The sequence below is a fragment of the Strongylocentrotus purpuratus genome, unplaced genomic scaffold (assembly GCF_000002235.5).
Source record: "Strongylocentrotus purpuratus isolate Spur 01 unplaced genomic scaffold, Spur_5.0 spur5_scaffold_5, whole genome shotgun sequence".
In the NCBI taxonomy this organism is placed as follows: domain Eukaryota; kingdom Metazoa; phylum Echinodermata; class Echinoidea; order Camarodonta; family Strongylocentrotidae; genus Strongylocentrotus; species Strongylocentrotus purpuratus.
Window position 1 is genome coordinate 29805393 of NW_022145611.1, and position 20755 is coordinate 29826147.

General features: G+C 39.1%; 1 protein-coding gene across 1 annotated transcript; it reads right to left on the reverse strand.

Annotated features, from left to right (window-relative positions):
• Positions 1-3481: 3481 nt before the first annotated feature.
• On the reverse strand, positions 3482-18919 carry LOC587348 (sulfoquinovosidase). The gene is made up of 5 exons (XM_030999629.1): positions 18376-18919; positions 16718-16909; positions 7129-7500; positions 5562-6783; positions 3482-5020 (listed from the first exon to the last, which is right to left on the reverse strand). The coding sequence occupies exons 1-5, from the start codon at positions 18682-18684 to the stop codon at positions 4908-4910; spliced, it is 2208 nt and encodes a 735-aa protein (XP_030855489.1). The 5' UTR covers positions 18685-18919; the 3' UTR covers positions 3482-4907.
• Positions 18920-20755: the final 1836 nt, after the last annotated feature.

The window sequence follows — 20755 nt, forward strand, 5'->3', positions numbered from 1 at the left end:
AATACTGAATTATATTGGCAAATGATAACCGTACTAACGATATTGAACTACTCTCATATCATTTTCTTAAATGATTTTCTAATTGTCGATGTTCTTTATTTTCATCATATTAAGAATAGATACACGAAGTAATTACTGTTTTCAATGTAGTACAAAATTGATTTTGTACAAGTGTATTACCGTGAACAAAAAGAACTATCCTAAATTGTTTCAATCAAACGTCACGTACATCATTACTCTGGTAATAATGTAGATTACATTTATTTCCACACTGTAATAATTACTTTTCATATTTCATAACAGAGACAAAAGCAGAAACGTTGGGAAACAAACTTGTTATGTTTGGTTACATACCCTGATTGAATACGAAAGGAACGTGTTCGTTGTGTCCTACTTCTCGGCAACCTCAATATTCTCCCTTACCTGGGAAACTCGTAGAAAGAAAATAAATAATGATTAACATTTGTCATGATTTCTTTGTTTTCTTAGACGATTCTCTTTTTTACATTCTTCCCCAAGTCCCACTTTACGCTTGTGATTTTTTTCTGCATGTTAATATTGTCCAGTTTTGATAGATCTTCTTTTCTACAACCTGCAAACCATACAATCGAACATGTAACACTCATTACTTATAGAACATATAAGAAACTCAAAATCGTCCTATCCACATAGAAGAATTTCACTTTTCGTAGGAACAAACATTCTTTGCCGAACTTTCTCGTTGTAACCTTACATTGTTCTGAAATAAGTTGTCATCTATCACTGTAACTAGGTAAGGTATATTTTTTTTCCCCACAATGCCAACATCTATAAAATTCATCTAAATTGGTTCCAGATGCCCTTGCCTTTCTGAAATCAAATATCATCTCTTTCATTTTGGAGGCATTCAACTCGAAGTTATATGTACACCATGTTGAAAAATGTGTCAACTCATTTCGAAAATTGTCTTTTACTCAGTTTATTGCTGTGTCGTCTGCATATTTTAAGAATGGCACATCGTTTTTTTTTTCACTGATTTAAAATCATTCGTATATAAAGAACACAACCTCGATATTCAGAAAAATTTGTTGGGAGAATTAATTTTTTTACCAGTAATAAAGTCAAAGATGGCTTTACATTATAGCCCCTTATAGCTCTCTAAATCTGTCTATCCGTGCCTGTATTGTAAATGCCGAAGAGAAATCAGTACAAATATGTACATATGAAAGAAACCCTTGCATATTGACCTTGTTTATCAATGTGTTGTGCAATCATTGTGTACTAAGGTGATACCTCGGTCACGTCGCCAGACTGACTCTAAACCACTGATCTCTACGGAAAAATCGAGATCAGTGCTCTAAACCGACTTATTGTTTTGGTATACGGGTAATGTATTTGTTGTTGTTGGTTGGTCTCGGGGGCGGCGGAGTGACTTCAAGGGCGGGGATGGGTGAGGGGGAGCACCAACAAAAAGGGCGCTTTTTCAATATTTGTTTCTCTTCATATATACACCATACAAGATATTGCTTAAGCGTCATACTTTGCAGTTGAGTGTGATGGTCTGAATATTCATTTGCGAGCGAGCGAGCGAGGAAACAATTTTAAGATTTGTGAGGTCGCAGTGCGAAAAATTACATCTTATAAAGAGGAAAAAACCCAATCCTGATGGGGTTATATAAGCACAAATTTCATTACGGAAGACTGAAAAGACCTTTGATTTCGGGGAAATTGTTCTCGGTCGCTTGGAATTAGGGGCGCGTTTAATGGTGAGAGGAAAAGGGAACACTTATCGAAAGGGATAAGACACTTATTAGAAAAGAAAAGGAGCACGTGTCAAAGTACAACGGGTATTTATCAGAGGTGAAAATGGGGCACTCCTTACACCTACAAAAAGAGGTACTCATCAGGGATGAAAAAGGGCTCATGAGAATGAGAAATGAGCATTTGTCGACGGAAAAAAGGGCACCCATCAGATTTTGATAGGGACATTTATAAAAGGTGAAAAGGGGCATTTATGAAAAGGGGATAGGTCCCTTATTAGAAATGAAAAGGGGCACGTATCATTGTTAAAAGATAAATTATCAGAGGTGAAAAGTGGCACTTATCGCACCTGAAAAGGGGCACTGACAAGATTTGAAAAGGGGCACTTATGGGAATGAAACGGGCATTTATAATAAAGGAAAATGTGCATTGATTGAAAAAAGGGGCACCGATCAGATTTTAATAGAGGCATTTATCAAAGGTGAAAGAGGGCTTTTATGAGAAGGGGGAAGTGGCTCCTATTAAAAAGAAACGGAGCACTTATCAGAGATGGAAAGAGCACTTATTAGGAGGGCAAGAGGTACTTGTCAAAGTAAAAATGAGTATCTCAGATTTGAATAAGGGCAATTCTCGGAGGTGAAGGGGGAAAATATCTGGAGTGAAAAGGGGTTACTTTTTGAAACTGATAAAAGGTTATTTACGAGAGATGAAAAGGGGCATTTATGAGAAGGAAAAGGGGCTCTTTTTTAAATGGGGGCAGTTATAATAAGGAAATGGGGCACATGTGTGAAATAAGGTGCGCTTATCCGAGTTTAAAAAGGGGTAGTTATTAAAAGGGGGCACTTCTTACAAAGGAAAGGGGCACCTGTTAAAGTAAATGGGTACCTCTCAGATTTGAATAGGGCGATTATCAGAGGAGAAGGGGCACTTCTTAGAGATTAAAAATGGCACTTATGAGAATGGAAAATTGACACTTATTGGAAAGGAAAATACGCACTGGTCAAAGTAAAAGGAGCACTTTTCCTATTTAAAAGGGGGCACTTTTGGCGTACTTGAACAGTGGGGGCGCCAATGGTCGGTCTGTTATGGGTATGATGTCAGTCTTGTCGGTGTGATTCATGTCTAAGTAACGCATCATTATCATATATTTTTTAGGTTGGTATACGAACAATTTAATTTGTCAATGAGGCTTGAAAAATAAGGAAGAAGATGTTGCATGAATAATATCTCAAAACCTTTTCGTAACTACTTAGGTCAGAGTAATCTGTCTCTGGTATATAGTTATTTAGTTAGAATGGGGTGGAATGGAGTGAAATACCCAAGTTGAAATCAGATACAAACAGTACTCTCGAAGATAATCATTAAATTGTAATTCTGTTAATACGATTAGGAAAACGTAAAAGAAGAAGAATATAATAAAACAGAGAACCGTAATTGTACACAAGTGGTGTGTATGGTCGGACAGAGTTGTGTTTTTAAAGAAACTGAAATAATGCTATATATTTCATTATTTTTATGTCCTTTCTGTAGGTTATATATTCGTCATAAGTTAAACATTAACAGTAATGTTTTTGTGTTTATACAAAGGGACTTTATATTGACACGCCTTTTTGTTTGATCGAGGTTGGCGATGGATTTTGTAACAGAAAGCGCATTAGAGATTAATATTCATCACCATAAAACCATTACCCATTGTACACAAAATTACTTACAAATAAGGCAATCACACTACAGACGTATATAGTTTGTCATCAATGGTATTTATGATATAGACAAAGCAAAGTGGTTATAAAAAAGTAATAAATATATGTTTTATGACAGAATTCTGATTATGCATATAGTAACTCCGTGCACCCTGACAGTATCAAAGTGCGCTTCAAACTGCAATATGAATGATAACAAGAAACAATGGATACAGTGCAAAGTGATTTCTAACTCTATTATAATGGAATACCTTACGAAAAAGACATTTTACGAATTTTAATTTGTTTCTCGCTTACACCAGCGTGGAATCAACAAAACTAGCTTTCGATGCTACTTCTTGATTTTGTCCACATCCTTTATTTTGTGTTGCATTACAAAGAGTTGTTTCATGTACGTGTTCATGTATGCACGTGAAACACATTTAATAATATGAATATCTTTATATTTAAAAATGCAGACTATAAAATGTCCTTCATCTATACACACTTGAAACTTGTTCATTCTAATCAAGACAAAACCTTGGCCTCCAACAAAAATTGTTCTTCAATTGGTAACATTTATAAAAGTATAATAAAGGAAGCCTTGTATCTACGGTAGTGATCATTGTTTTTATATACAGTATATTATGGCTTGATTTTAACAATTTTAATAATTGGCTCCATGATGAAGCAAAATTTTCACGGGAATACAATAATTTACTACCATTACTTTAACCGAGATGCAGCGATTAGGCGCTCGGGCGTTCACTTCTTTACCAATAATTATATCTTTGTGTCCTTTGCACTTTTTTTTCCTTCCAAACATGAATCCAATTAGAGAACAACGATCATGAAGTTTTGATTATTATCACACCGACATTTGATGCCAGTGGTGTCCATACAACACACAGCTATCCCGCCTATCAAGGCTCTTGAATATAATGATTACTACACAAACACGAGCTATTTAAAATGAATGATATCTTAACATAACAATACTGCAGGCCTAGAAGTGTTGTGGTATATGGAGAGATGTGGTAATGTAGTGAATAAGTGTCCGGATTATGAACCACAAGGTACGGGGTTCGAATTCCTGCCGAAGCAATAACGTCCATTGGAAAGATATCAATATACATTTACCACACTCCACCCAGGTGTAGTAACTTGCATAATTCCTTGAATGCACTAATCGCTACGGTTGGCCCAAGCTAAAGCCGGGATAATACTTACTTTCTTAATTCATATAAGAGGAAAATCCACTTTTTAGGAGGATCACTTTTGGGGATCACTTCGAGTTGAATCTACTCAAATATATTAGAATACTCTCAAAGTAGTGATTGAATTACTCCTTTTCGAGTGGATTTCCACTCTAAACGAATTGATCCCTCATAATTATGACTCTCTCAAAAGTGGATTTCTAATCCTATACTTTTAGAGATTAGTGCTTGAAATACATCTTGCACAACACGAATCAACACAAAGTAACTACCAAAATGACGCCATAATAGTCAGGCAGATGGCGAGAAGAAAATGTGATGCCATTGCTGTGGAACTTCGAGAAGTTGTCATGCTTTCGGGCGGTCCCGGGGTGACAGTTACTGTATTAGGAGGAAGAAAATAAAGAGGAATATATTATATAGGGAAAGAGAAGGTAGAGGGAAGGACGTTAGCAATACACCAGAGACATGAACAAGTTATCCTAAAAGAAAAACAACAATTGGTCTACACTATACTATCAAGATATTTATTTTGTCATGGGGGGGGGGGGGGGGTACTCACATAATTATGAAGACATACGGGGGTGTACCGATCTAATCATGAGTCACTTTTCCACAAAAAGATCATGAACGTGGGTCCATTTTTCGAAAATTGTGGAAGATGGGCTTTACTTCGAGAACCCCCCCCCCCCCTCTAAAATGTCCCTTTTAAAATGAGTAGGGGTTTCGAGGCTTTGCTTTATTTACGTGATTTCCAACCAAAGGCATATCACTCCCATTTAAAACGGTTTTCATTCGAAACTTTTCGATATGAAATTTCAATATGGCCTAAAGATTTATCCGAATAGTTCCACACCGACGGACGACGACTTTCTGAAATGTTCAGTATCTCACTACCTTTAGAGAAAATATAGGTGCTTACCCGCCTCGATATCTCTTAGCTGTCTGAAAGTGTCAGCCCACTGAGATTGTGACCTAAAGAAGACTGGTATGTGACCCATCGGAGAAGGGACTGTGAGGGTCTCGCCTCCAGCCGAAGTGATGTCTTCATCCCAAAGGAATATCCAGTCATCTGTAGGGAGGTACACATCCCAGGTTTCTCGACCCTGCTCAATCACGGGAGCGACCAGGAGATCACGACCAAACATGTACTGATACTGGATGTTGTACACACGCTCGTCGTCCTCGTAATGGAGGAAGAGTGGACGCTGGACGGGGATGCCGAGTTCGTGGTTCTCGCGTATAGTGCTGTTGACGTAGTCGTTCAGGGCCACGTATATCTTCGTGTGACGGGCGAACTCGTACATGGTGTGTGAGCTGGAGTAGAATTGCCAGTTCTCGTCGGGACGGTTACCCTCGTGTGTGCGCATCATGGTGGTGAAGGCTGCCATCTCGGCATAGCGAAGGAAGAGTTCCTCGGTCCTGGTGACATCGAAGAGAGATGTGTAGCCTCCGATGTCGAAATGGTTCATCCCGTAGCCGGACATACCCAAGGATAATGTACCAGGGATTACGGACGCGATGCCATCAGCTAGACCATAGTCGACAAACTGATCACCAGCCCATGTCATGACACTATACCTCTGCGATCCTGTATACCCAGCACGCATCCAGAATAGGATATCTCCCATTTTTCCACCCTCCTCGACCCCTTCTCTGTTCACTTGAGCCCAGATGGCGGGCCATTCGTTATGAATATCTGTGCCCTTAGCTCCACTATAAAACACCGCATCAATCGGAAGGTACTCTCCAAAATCCGCCATCCAACCACTGATACCCAAATCCAGCATATTCTGTTTGATGATGCGGTCCTTGTACCACTGGCTCGCATTTGGATTTGTGAAGTCGACAATCCCGCAGAAGAATTCACCATAATCAACTATATAAGGATCACCAGAGCTGTTCTTGATAAGGAAGTCTGCGTTGACAGCTTCCTGGTACAGACCTCCTAATCTATTGAGATTTGGATTTGCGTAGACGAGAACCCTGATACCTCGCTGTTTGAGCTCTGGTATGACCGTATCGAGGTTGGGGTACTGCTCGGGACTCCATTCCCAGTTCCAGAACAGACGTCTTCCAAAAGACGTAGTGATGCGTCCAGCCCAATCCTGGATCCAAACGCCGCTCACTTTGATTCCATGGTCCTGTAATGGGTAAACAAAATGAAAATGACGATAAAGATGAGCTGTTCCTGCAGTTAAACAATAAGGAAAATTACAGAGTTTATTTCACAGTATAGGCAGACAGTGTATGTTTTAATTCCCGGCCCTTCTTCATTTACTTGATACATTATCCCAATATATCAGAGTTGTTCCGAATTGATTGATATCAGATAAAGACAATGATATTATTGGTAACATTTATAAAGTGTTCATTAAGAATTTAATATGTTACACTATTTTGTAAGGTGATGACAAAGTTGAGGACACCATTGAACACAGCTATTAAAAGGAGGGGAAGAAATATTAAAATTCGTTTTGTCCACTCACCTCGGCCATCTGAATGTAGTTGAGCATGGCTTCGGTGCCCCCTTGTACCCCTAGGATAGTGCCATTGTAAATCCATTCAGGAGGCATTGGCTGCCTTCCTAGGTATCCCGTTAGCCCCTGCAAAAGCTCAATGTAACTGCTTCCGGTGAAGAAGTGGAACTGGCTGGGGGAGTTCCCCCAGATTTGGATCTCGTGGAAGTCATCAGCTCGGAAGTCCAGCTCAGAGTAGGTGGTGGTGTCGAAGTGGGCATAGTACAAGCGAGACGAGACGAACGTTGGTTGAGCCCAGTAGGTTGTATAATAGTCGCCACCCCCGCCGTCCCGTTGGTCAGCCTTGAACGTGATCTCGTAATTCTTGTCTCGCCCAACTCCCTGTTCAAATATGACATAATATGTGGATAATAATCTACACTTTGTTACTTCATATCAAGGAGAGAATTTGGGACATGGGATGATACCGACAGTCATTGTGATGGACGCAGTTTTTGTCAGCAATGACAAAGTGATGATACTACGAAAAATACGATACAAGTCGGCTTTCTCTGGATGAGAAGACGAGATGCCTAGAAAGATCTCGCCAAGATGACTTTCGAGTAAAAATTAAAATTCATTATTATTTATTTCTCTTTTTTTTTCTCTTTGTAGTAATGTGAGATTGTTGCCTCCTGTGGCTGGACCTGGGTTTGGTGCAGGCTATTGTTCAGTGTGCACTCAGGCCTCTCTTGCAATGGCTGGAGTGCACGCTGGACAATGACCTGGGCTTGGGTTCGGTTGCAGGAGGTGACAGCTTTCACATTACTGGAGAAGACATTACTGCAGAGAAGTCACAAGTGGTGCACGTGCATAGTGGGCAATTGAGTTACATGTGAGTTAATCATTCGATTATCCTGATAAATTTTACATTTATTTATTGTTATATATAATACATGTATCCTACTTATATGCTTGTTGAACAATTATTGATGTTCCTATGGATATTGGCAGAATTTGAGTGTGTAATGTGTTCTTGCAATGCGATCCTTTTTATAGTATTTGAGTGGCGTATGTGCATGTACACGAAGTGAAATCCTAAACTCGCACTTGTTAATTTTATTGGTGGTACGATGTTTTACGATTTTATACAGATTAATGGTCTATTATAACTGAATTGTATGTATTTATACCTTTGAATTTTGCTGTATGTTAATTGTAATATATTACGTTTTATCCCTCATAGGACCACAAAGACTGTATTGTACAAGGGCGTTCGTTGAAGTCAAGCCTTTTTTATATGGTGTGGGCGGTGAGTCTTATTGGTTTTTAATTTGTTGATGGAACTGAAGTCCTGCATGACTTTGAGGAAAACCTGTGGGTAACCATGAAACTGAGAGGAAACGACAAACTTGTGATGGGGTGCATCTACAGAAGGATAAGGAGAACAACACAAAGCTATGCCAGCTCATTTGCAAAGCATGGGAACTGCAGGCATCTCATCTGTTGATTGCCGCTGACTTCAACTATGCTAGTATCAACTGGGAAACCCACACTACATAAAAAAAATCAGAAGAAGCTTTCATAGATGTAATAGAGGACTGCTTCTTAACGCAACATGTAGAGGAGAGCACTAGATACAGAGAGAACCAAACACCAAATACCTGCTTGACCTCCTCTTAACTAATAGAGATGGCATCATTTCAAACATTGACTTCCTGCCAGGACTTGGAAATAGCGACCATGTGTGCCTCCTATTCGATCTCCTAGTCTACCCTGACAAAGGAAGTGGTCATTCACCAAGACCACAGTACCAAAGAGGGCAGTACCAGGAAATAGTGAATGAGCTGAATGAGGTCGACTGGGAAAGAGAGATAGGTGACCTTTCAACAAACAAGGCTTGGGAGTTCCTAGAGAGCCTTTTGACTGTCCAGATGCAGAAACACATTCCTACAACAAGGGCAAGCAGAAGGAAGAAGAAGCATGCATGGATGACAAAATTTGCCATGAGAAAACAGATGAGGAAAGCAAAAGCATGGACCAACTACATTGCAACGGGCAGAATGGAAGATAAGGTGACTGCAAACAAGGAAGCCAAGGACTTGCGACACTTAACCAAGAAGCTCTGCTTAGACTTTGAGAGAGAGAGAGAGATATTGCCAAAAATATCAAAACCAACCCCAAAGCCTTCTGGAAATACACGAATGGGAGATTTAACTCACGGAGCCAGATTGGAGACTTAATGAAAGAAGATAGTCAAGTGACCAGTAACGACAAAGAGAAAGCAGATATTCTAAGCAAGTATTTTGCAACAACATTCACAAATGAGGACAAAGAACATATTCCCACTCTTGACAGCAAATACCAAGGAGAACCAGTAGAGACTGTCACTATTACCCCAGATAATGTTCTACGCAAGCTTAAAAAATTGTCAAAATATAAGAGTGCCGGACCGGACAACTTACATCCATGCCTACTCCGTGAAACAGCCTCAGCAACCTGTCTACCTCTCTCCATAATTTACAACAAGTCCTTGGAAGAAGGTAAACTACCAACTAGATGGAAGCAAAGCAATGTTGCTCCAGTTTTCAAGAAAGGCTGCAAGAAAGATCCTAGCAACTACAGACCAATAAGTCTCACCTCTGTCTGTTGCAAACTCATGGAATCTCTGATCAGAGATGAAGTATCTGACCATATGCTGACCAATGACCTATTCAGTGACCATCAGCATGGATTCGTCCCTGGAAGGTCCTGTATGACACAACTGCTGTGTGCTATGGAAGCATGGACGGACTTGATCGACAAGGGGGAGCTAGTCCATTGACGTAGTCTACCTTGATTTTAGTAAGGCTTTTGACTCGGTTCCACACCAGCGTCTAATACACAAGCTCGAGGCCTATGGAATCTCTGGTCCTATCAGAACGTGGATCCAAGACTTCCTCACTGAACGGAAGCAGAGAGTGGTTGTGAACCACAACATGTCAGATTGGACCCCAGTCACCAGTGGAGTACCGCAAGCTAGGGAGCGTGCTCGGACCTCTTCTATTTGTCATCTACATAAATGACCTTCCAGATGAGATTGAGGCAGCAGTCAAAATCTTTGCATGCAGATGACACCAAACTGTATGGCAAAGCTACGTCTGAGGAAGACTACACCATCCTGTAGAGAGAAACTTGAGGGATGGTCAGATAAAAGGCAGCTCCACTTCAATGCAAAGAAATGCAAGACCCTGCACCTATAGGGGCAGGCAATCCACGGAGGGAATATGAGCTAGACAGTGTAAAGATCCCAGAAACCGAAGAAGAAAAGGACCTTGGAGTTGTCATTGACGAGAAGCTCAGATTTCATCAACAATCTGCAATATTGCTGCTAGAAAAGCAAATGGAGTACTAGCTCGCATACGTAGATCTTTCACTTGCAAGGACAGATCAACAATTCCACTCCTCTATAAAGGTCTTGTCCGTCCCATATTAGAATATGGCAATGTAATCTGGCACCCTCGCTATGTGAAGGACGAAAAAATCATAGAGAAAGTACAAAAAAGAGCAACAAAAATGGTACCAGAGATAAAACTCCAAAGCTACCATGAGAGACTTGAGAGTTTGAAGCTTCTCTCACTTAGCCACCGCCGCCACCGAGGAGACATGATTCAGGTGTTCAAGTTAATGCAGAACATTGACAGGTTGGACTCTACCCAATTCTTCACACCTGCAATCAATTCAACAATGAGAGGGCATGCTTTCAAACTGACCAAACCCAGGTGCAACACCAAACTCAGGCAAGACTCATTTAGCCACAGGGTCCTCAACGAGTTGGTAGTATCTGCAACCTCGGTAAACAGCTTGAAAGTCAGACTTGACAATCACTGGAAGACGCCCCAAACTTAGACGGCCCAAACATAGACATTTTTAAGAAAAGGCTCTGCGATTTTTTCACAAACACCAATCGGAAATAACTCCACCAGGTCAACCCCCAGGTCAGCCCTCTGACGTGATGCGGGATCCCGCTTTGTCGGAGTAAAATCCAGAACCAGAACCAGAGAAGGAGCAATATCATTCGCCCTTCTCCCAGTTGACGGGACCCAGCAAGCAAGATACAGATTTAAAATGACCATGGTGCAAGACCCGGAAGCTGGGACATCCCGCCCCCCCCCTTGAAGTTAGACCTGGAAGCTTGGCAGCTGGAGACGGCTTTCTTCCAGAAGCTTTGGTATTCAAGGTATTCAAGGTATTTGCATTATGTATTGAATGAATCTGTTGTTACTTTTTACACTTTAACTGTAATTTAGGTTTTGCTTAATTGATGTAAGGTATTATATTGTGAAATGAAAAGTTAACTGTCCTTTAGCCGTTATATTACACATGATATATTATTCATTATTCATATATTGTTCATTGAAGTCATGAAAATAATAGTGATGATTATTTAATAGTTGATACAATGTTTGATGCTGGTCTATAATGGACTTATTTACTGAACACCTTCTTTGTTGCTGATACAGATCATGAAGTATATAATTATGTAATTGGTTATTTGAATGTTATGATGTTTTTTAATTTACATTTGTTTTTACTCTTGTGTTTCTACAGGGGCTGTTTTGTTGCCTTCAAAATAAAATAACCAAACATCAACTGCAAAGCGTCTGAGAGTGAATTCTTTGGCCTTTCTTTCAGTTCAAAGGAGGTCGATGTGACTAATTTTGAGACCTAGGTATCTGGTCCACGTGTCTTCTTGTCTGAGGTAAGTCACGCTCCTGGGTCCGAATGTCCATCTTCGTTTGTATGTCAACGTAAAATTTATTTCAAGGAAATCGACGTTTGATTTATTTAACGTCTCATATTTCCGTCTTAGTAAAGTCCGTTTGTTCATATTCGAAAGACGGCTTCTTATCCTCGACTGGAAGCCAACTTTCCATGATGAGTAAGTCAAAAGATTTCGGCTACTTTCAATCAAGGAAGCCTAATTGTCAAGAACTCTCCCAAGAAAGTCATCGTCTCGACTTTTTTTATTTTCATCCCTTAGCAAGGAAAGGTATATATATATCGGCTGTTTTTCGAAGAGAAAGTTGGTTGCCGATTTGAATTCAAAATGTTTAAGGCTGGAATAGAAATAAAGCTGCATTGATTTAACTAACAATATTAATGCCTTGAGGGAAGTGAATTGATTCATTGTAGCTGTAATTCAATATGACAGTTTGGTTTACCTCAGGTGTAATATCTAAATTAGTTATATTTCTCTCTCTCTCTCTCTCTCACTCACTCTCCGTAATGTTATTACAAAGTATGAAATATGTTTGTTGTCCTAGGGTATGTGGATTTCTAGGGTTGGAGAATGATATCTCGTTGTTTCGTGGGTTGGTAGACTGAATTCATCCAGGCCTGTAATTAGTGAATTTGAGCATTGACCTTAATTCATTTTTAGTAGGTTCATGCTTTGCGTATGAGAGCGTGGATGTATTTATTACATTAGAACCTCGTGGATGTTCTCTATAGTGTGCAGGTGTAGTAGACTTCATTGCCCAACAAGGGACGTTTCAGTCTTTCTAATGTGTAATCAGGTTAGTACAATTATCTACATGGTCTTTTTATATACATGTGTTGTAACAAGATGGTCTAAAACCAGCATGTACACACATAGAAATAAAAGGTGTTCTTGGGGAGTAAAACGAAATTGGAAAAATAGGGCGCCCCCTATTACACCTTTTAGGGAGTAAAACACGGAAATACGCAAGGGTGTACAGAATAGTCATTTGAGGGGTGTAATTTTACACCCTATTTTAGTCAGACGAGCAATGGCGCATCGTGTCGATATAGGTACTGCCAATGAAGGAATATTAGCATAATTTACATATTTTAGTCATGTTGGGGAATCATATGGAAACGTTTGCTTGTTTTTGTCTCATAAAAGAAGTTGATCACAAACTGACTCCCACACGGTGTTGAGTGCTCAGGGGTCACAGGCCACTTGCTTCATCGGGCAGGTAGTTCCATTATGTGAATGGGTAAATTAACTATTACAAAATGAGGGGACACATTACATTGTACATTAGTGACACACATTGTTTTTATTGTGCAGAACATACTCTTTTATTAACTTACTTATTGCATGAAACTATAAAACCAAAATGCATTTTGTATTCCAACAATTGGAGTACAAAGAATAATAACAGGTGAATGAAATGCATAAACACCACAAACACCTGGGGAGGAAGCATTCATAAATTTGAATACATATAGTTGATAAACGACTCCGATGAAACTATAAAACCAAAATGAAATTTGTGGTCTGGCAATTGGAGTACAAAGAATGATAGCAGGTGAATGAAATGCTTCAACAGCAACACAAACACCTGGGAAGCTAGGAAGCATCTATAAATTTGAATAATTTAGTTGATAAATGACTCCGCGTGTGGACGTTTGTTGGAGCAGAAAGCAGTGGATTCTTAACAACACGATCCCATTTAACAAAATGTCGGAACGTAAATTAAATTTGGTGCAGTTGGAAAATGCATCTTTCTACCCTGCGACTTTTATGGTACGATCCAGTAATTAAAACAGTAAAACGGCTCTTATTTTAAAATTACTCATTAAATAAAAACCCAAAACTTCAGTGATATCAGAAAAAATATGTTAAATCTTACTAATAGTTAAAAAAAAATGTATAAACATTGTGAAAGTGTCGCATTTTACGATAAAAGACGCCGATTTGGCGGAGATGACGTCATTAGTGCGCTTGCATCAGGGAATTCAAGGTCAAAAGGTCAATTCAGACACTGATAAGTTATTGGTCGAGCCTCTTTGTTTCCTTTATTCCGACAAAATTGTACAATCAATCAAAACAAGTTTAATACCAGAAGAAAGCTAACGATTAGTATGTTCACTAACCGCTTGCCCCAAAGTCGCTTGACCACAGTGAAACGAGTGAGAGCTTGCGAGAGCGGCCAAAGTGTGATTGAAACTCGCTATTTGCTCTTCTCCAACGCAAAAAGAGACGACATTGTGCTGGATAAATGTATTTTTTCCGACAAAAGTACAGAAAATTTGCATATGGTCTTTTTATATTATACTTTATGAAATGTTACACGAGTGACTTCCGGGCGCCCCAATGCTGGAAAGAAACGCACATTTTAGAAAACTTCACTTTTTCATGGAAAAATGCTTATTTGTTCTATACACGCGAGTCAGATTGAGCGGATGATATAACGTTTCCATATGTATCATGTTTCATTTGGGCATATTATTTTTGTGAAAGTTATCTGATCAAGAATAAGGGGTTGTACCGAAGGTTATATTTGATAATTTAATGAAATTAGCAGAAGTGTTGTTTTACTAACTAGTACATAATTGCCTTCTTATACGTGTAAGTAAAGGACGCAGGTTCGAAACTGAGTCACGTCTTTCGGATGGTGACGTTAAAAATCGGTCCCCAGACGTAAATAATCATATCTGATTGATACACGTCTGTAAAAACCCAATTACACACACACACACACACACACACGGGAAGGCAGGATTGTGTTTTTAGGTATTTCCACTACATTTGATCCGATACGTCCATCCAGGCCAGCCTCACCGAGGCTAACTTTAAGTTGGTTTTTACAGTCTGCACTTGTGTTGAGTTCACACTAACTGTTGTTTAGGTAAGCAATAAAGCTTTTCGAGATACTCGAGATGTTAGGTATAACTCGACTGTTAGGTGATTACGAAGCATGATTGATTGCTCGAGGGATGATCAATTGGTTGATGCTGTACATAAGAAGGGTGTAGATTTACTCCCCACAGGGTGTGGAATCGATCATATAGGGTTTAAAATTCAACCGTACGGGTGTAGATTTGAACCCATTTTTCATGAAAATGGAACCAAAAGGTGTTGATTAAGCACCATTGGGTGCACATTTCACTCCTTAAAGGGAGTAAAATCATAACCTTGGGTCGCAAATTTACACCTTGTGGGGTGTAAATTTACTCCCTAAGGGGTGTCACTTATGCGACAAGCATTTACTACCTATAGGGAGTAAATTCAAACCTATTTTTCTCTGTGTGTATGTCCTTCGTGTCTATATCAGTAGTTGTATATAATTTTTAATCAATAAAACTGAATCAAATAATTCTCTATCTGGCCTGAAAATATTGTTTCCCCCTTACCCCATTTACAAACCCTATTCTCTTCATACTTTTTTAACCTTTAACAAAAGAACAAACAGCAAATTGATTATTTCATACAACCACCCCTTCCGCATTTGGCACTTGCCCCGTAGCTAGTGGTAGACTGGAAATTAACAATAGGTAATATGATTTCCGGGAAATAAAAATCTGACACCATCACAAGCAAGGAGATGTCTTTAATGATGTAGCCTGGAGTAGGTGTACAATGATTCAGGAAAGATTGTGACGATCTAGGGAGATGGTGGTGGTGGTAGTCAGGTGATGATGGAAATCTTCTAACTCTAAGAGATCATGAATAACTAGGGGCTCAAGAGGGGATGCATATTATAACATCTTAAGATTGAAAACTGCAAGTGTATGTTAGGGTGAGATTTCATGAAGAGAGAACAAGGGAGTAGAAGGAATCGGATGACAATTTGAATGCTAAAGAAAGAGAATTAATAGAGAAGAACGAATGGAGAGGCTATTCAATCTTTCATGATGGGCATATAACATGGGATAGAGCTTTGCTTAATTCTAGTTACGTTAAAGATCATTACCTCAACTGCAAACAATGTACAGTATCACCAATCAACAAACAACCATGACTTGTGATCGTCAATCATTTAGTCGAATCACGTGTATCAATATATTTAGGGACATGAATAGATTCTAGTAAGAAATATAATCACGAAGGCAGGTGGACTTTGTACTGTATTTTTTAAAACGTATAATGCCACATAATGAAGACTTGTTCGTAAGGTTCATTAAGCAAAGTTCAGACATAAAAACATTATAAATGTTAACTTTTATTCAAACATGTCTCGTAGCCAGTGGCCGAAATGCGCATGTGTACATAAGGGTGGTAAATTTAGCAAAATGCATCTAAATGTATCGCATGAAATATAACCGTAATACTTTAGCATAAAACCTAATCATACACCAATAATAACAGCGAACTTCCTTTAAAAAGTCACAAGATTCCCGCTTGATTGCGTAAATGAATTACAGCATCCCAAACTTAAAAATCGTAAATCCTATCAGTAAAAATGTTTTTATTAAAAAATTGTGTTTTGTGACTTTTGAGTATAAAACGATACAAATATATTTTACCAAGGGGGGGGGGGGGGGGGTAATTATTCAACAAGCAAGGTCATAGTCTGAATGAATGATAAAATATGCCTGACATGGCTTCATATCTATTTGCTCCAAAGGGCACATCAAAAGCTTTATTTGGAGTCAATGAGAGTTTCAAATTGGTTTTATCAAATCTACCCCCCCCCCAAAAAAAAAAAAAAAATATATATATATATATATATATTAATATTAATGCTATACAGAATAATAACAATCATTATGATAACGAAGGGGGTGCTAACTAAAAGCAGACCAGAGCTATAAGTGATGCAAAAGTGCAATTTTCTATGTCGGGGTTTAATCTCAAGGAATTAGAAATATAGAATCCTGAGCTTACTTGTTCTTGGATCCAGATTGGGAACTTTTTCCCTCGCATGTTCAAATGAGAGAACTGTGATCCTCCACCGAACACGTGTTCATCCTCCTCTGCGACGAGGCGCATCCACACTCGATTGATACCATCAGAGAGACTCACGAACTCACCGTAGTATAACGAACCATCAACGTCTGTTACGAAGCGGATTTCAACCTAATGAAATGTGAATGCAATTTTCTAATGAATACTTATCATTTTATAACAAATACAACGTGATGTAAAAATAGGTATTTATTGATAATTCTCTGTGATTCGTATTCGAATTATCACACAGGTTGTTTACAAGAATATTAGAAATGGAATAAAAGTTAAGAAACAAAGTGGATGGAAGATACCATTTTGTATTTATGTATTTTATTGATTTACATGATTATAGCAACAACAACAATCAAAATATAATTATAAATGAAAATTAAAAACACGAAACTTCAAGAGAAATATAATAGAATAACATAACAAATAGCAAGTGCATATAAAAACAATACCTGTTTGATACATTATGACGATTGAACGCAATTACAAGTAATCATGTAATTATTTGGATAAAAATGTGCATGAAAGAGGGAAGGGATGATGATGCTAGTTATAGTCACTGATCTCTATACGATTTTTTTTCCTGTAGATGTCGGTGTAACATGAAGGCTAAGATAAGTTGTGTAAGGTAAAAATGAAATTCTATTATTCCACATGGTGCATGAATGGTGATCCGAATATTCAATCGTAAGAACAAAGTTCAGACATTTCGCTTTCAGGAGAAATCTATTTGCTAAATTCGGTTCTTGGTGACAAAATTCTAACCCCCTCCCCCCCCCCCCCAGAAAAAAACCCAAAAAACACAGAAACAACACAAACATTTAACTGTGCCAATATAGACTTAATCAAGTTCCGACATGTGGTTTTAGAGGGGCATTTTCCTTCCTGAATCAAAAATGTTCAAGCGAGAGATTATACACCTAAGATATAAATCTAAAAAATCTGCTTTGTATATTACTCGACAAGAGCTAGTTAATACATGCCAACCATACATAAAAACGCGTTTTCATATTATCATTCTTACATCGTCATAATGATTCTAAAAAAAGAGTGCAAGAAGAATGAGAAGAATTAATGGCGAACTTATTCCCTTGATTATGAAGTATAAAGTTACATTTTACCGTAGAGTAATCATTATTGTCCTAGCAAAATGATGGAAGAATCAGCTTGAACTATTTCGGAACAAAAGCAATACATTTATTACCTTGTTCGAATTCATGATGCATTTTGTTGTTGTTTGGCAGGGAACATAATACGCTTAGGCTTCAGAGGAAAGAGACTTCTGTTAGATCATCATTTGGGAAATTATAATATACACTATTGAATAAAAACTTTGAAATTCAAAATAGTTGTTGTCACACACACAAAATGACACGCGAGTAAAATGATATTCATTTCATGGTTATTTCCCTCTCAGTGGGTTATTATCTGGTTTAAGCGTTATTTCGGATTTCCTATTATTTTGAACAAAATAACTGAAGAAATAGTAAATACACACCCGCATTTATGTTTCAATGCGCTGATATATTGATAATAAAAGGCTACAGGGAAAAAGGAAGCGGCATTCTATGGTCTAATGTACTGACCTGCAGCATATCTAGTCGACTTAAAGTAAAATGGACACTAATTGGATCCTGGTCGTCAACAAGAAAGTCGATAAGGGCAATGCGCTCCTCGACAAAGTCCTCGACATCGTAGTTGCCAAACTGGCCTTCGAAGGTTGGTATGCCAGACCCGACATAAAGAAACGGTTCTTCGGGAGAATGGCGGATGAGCTCAACTCCGTTCAGAGAAACATAGAAATGAGTTGCGTTGTAACTGATGTCGAAAGCGTGTGACGACGAAACGATGAGGACGACGACCACAGCAATATAATGCAGTTGATGAACCGCCATGACGGGTGATTGTCACCCAGTCGATGTTGAATTCTTGATCTAAGTGGATTCGTCTTTGTGTGACTGACTGATCAAAGAGAAGCTTGCTGTTATCCCCTTCGACTGACCCAAACTAATGAGTAGGTTTGAGTTTTTATGGAGTTATAGGAGAACCGGGATGGGCGTGTTTATCTGAACTTTGCCAAGGTTTATTAGTGAACTCTGATCTCCTACTCCTCGGATACCCTCATAACAAATTAATATTTGAATTCCATCGGACCTGTAAGTCTATAGAGTGCCCATAAATTAAGTTCACTCTGTATTTCGATTTTTTTAAATATTTTCATAGTAGAGTAGGTCATAAATAATAATGTGTAAGCTATTATAAAAGCAAGTGCCTCCTAATAAAACATGGGAAGGTTAAGGACAACATAACAGAGAAAGAACAAGAGAAGAACAGAGGAGAACGAGAAGAAAAGCCATGAAGAGGGATGATACAACTCACTCCAAGCCCCCACCCCTCCCATCCCCTCACTCAATGTCCTTCTGCCTTCCCCTATTTCATGCACCAAATAAGATCGTTGCGCCGCCCCGCCCCCAACGCCTCTCAATGGCTGAATAGTGTACCCGACCGAACGCCACTGATATGAATAACGTAATGTTTCAATGACAATCATACTCATTAACCTTCCTCCATAGCACTTTAACATTAAACAAATTTATTGAAACCTCACGTGCACGAGGTTAATGTAGCCTTAAAGCCCCTATAAAGTGTTGGGAGCCCCAAATTCGCCAAAATTTCACTTAACCTGTAGACTGCTGAATTATCTTATTCCCCATAGGCTTAACACAGGGACCGCCAGGTTCCCGTAAGCAATGGGTTAAGTTGTATCATAATGGGAGAGAGGATGTCATCTAAGACACACTTCTGCAAAGATTTCCCGCCCCTAAAAAAAATTGATAAAAGACAAAATTGATAAAAGAATACGTAATTTGGGTTTTTTGTTGTATGCAGAAAACCTAAATTTTGTATTTTTTCATCAATATTCGACTTCAAACACATTTGTTTTGAAAATCTTTGCAGAAATGTGCCTGAAATGACACCCTCTTTCACATTATGATACAATTTAAGTGAAATTTTGCCAATTTTTTGTTGGTGCTCCCAACACTCTAGAGGGGCTTTAACACTTTATTTTCATATCACCATGCATTGCAAAATGAGCAGCTTTGACTTCTCTACAAAATGTAATAACACATTGGCATTGGCATAAGCAGGCGCGGATCCATAATTTTTTAGGGGGGGGGGGGCCCAAATTTGAAATTATGCGAGCCAAATATTGGTACGTAATGGGTAACACCGGCAGTGGCGAAATGAGCAAAAACGTTAGAGGGTAGACAAAATAAAAAATCTGCATCACCCCACTCTTACACGGGGTCAAGGGAAGGAGCCCGCAGAAGCTCAGGGGTTTTATATATTAAATTACCTTCAGATGAGCATATTTTGATACCTAATTTGTGACACTGGCAGGTCACGAATTGGCGTGGGGTGCAGGGGGCAGAGCCTCCAGAAGCTCAGAGGTTTTGGGCAATAAATTACGGTAAGATGGGCATATTTTGATACCTAATTTGTGACACTGGCAGGTCACGAATTGGCGTGGGGTTAAGGGGGCGGAGTCCCCGGAAGCTTAGGGGTTTTGGGCAATAAATTACGGTAAGATTGGCATATTTTGATGACTTATTTGTGACACTGGCAGGACACAAATTGGTGTGGGGTCCAGGGTGCGGAGCCCTCAGATGCTCAGGGTTTTTTACATTAAATTACCGTCATATGAGCATATTTTAATCCAATTTGTGACACTGGCAGGTCACGAATTGGCGTGGGGTCCGGGGCGGAGCCCCCGAAGCTCAGGGTTTTGAGCAATAAATTGCGGTTAGATGAGCATATTTTTATACCTCATTTGTGACACTAGCAGGACACTAATTGGCGTGAGGTCCAACGGGCGGAGCCCCTGGAGGCCCATGGGTTTAAGGCAATAGATTACGGTCAGATGAACATCTAGGGGCCCACCTTAGGGCCATTGGTTGGGTTCAG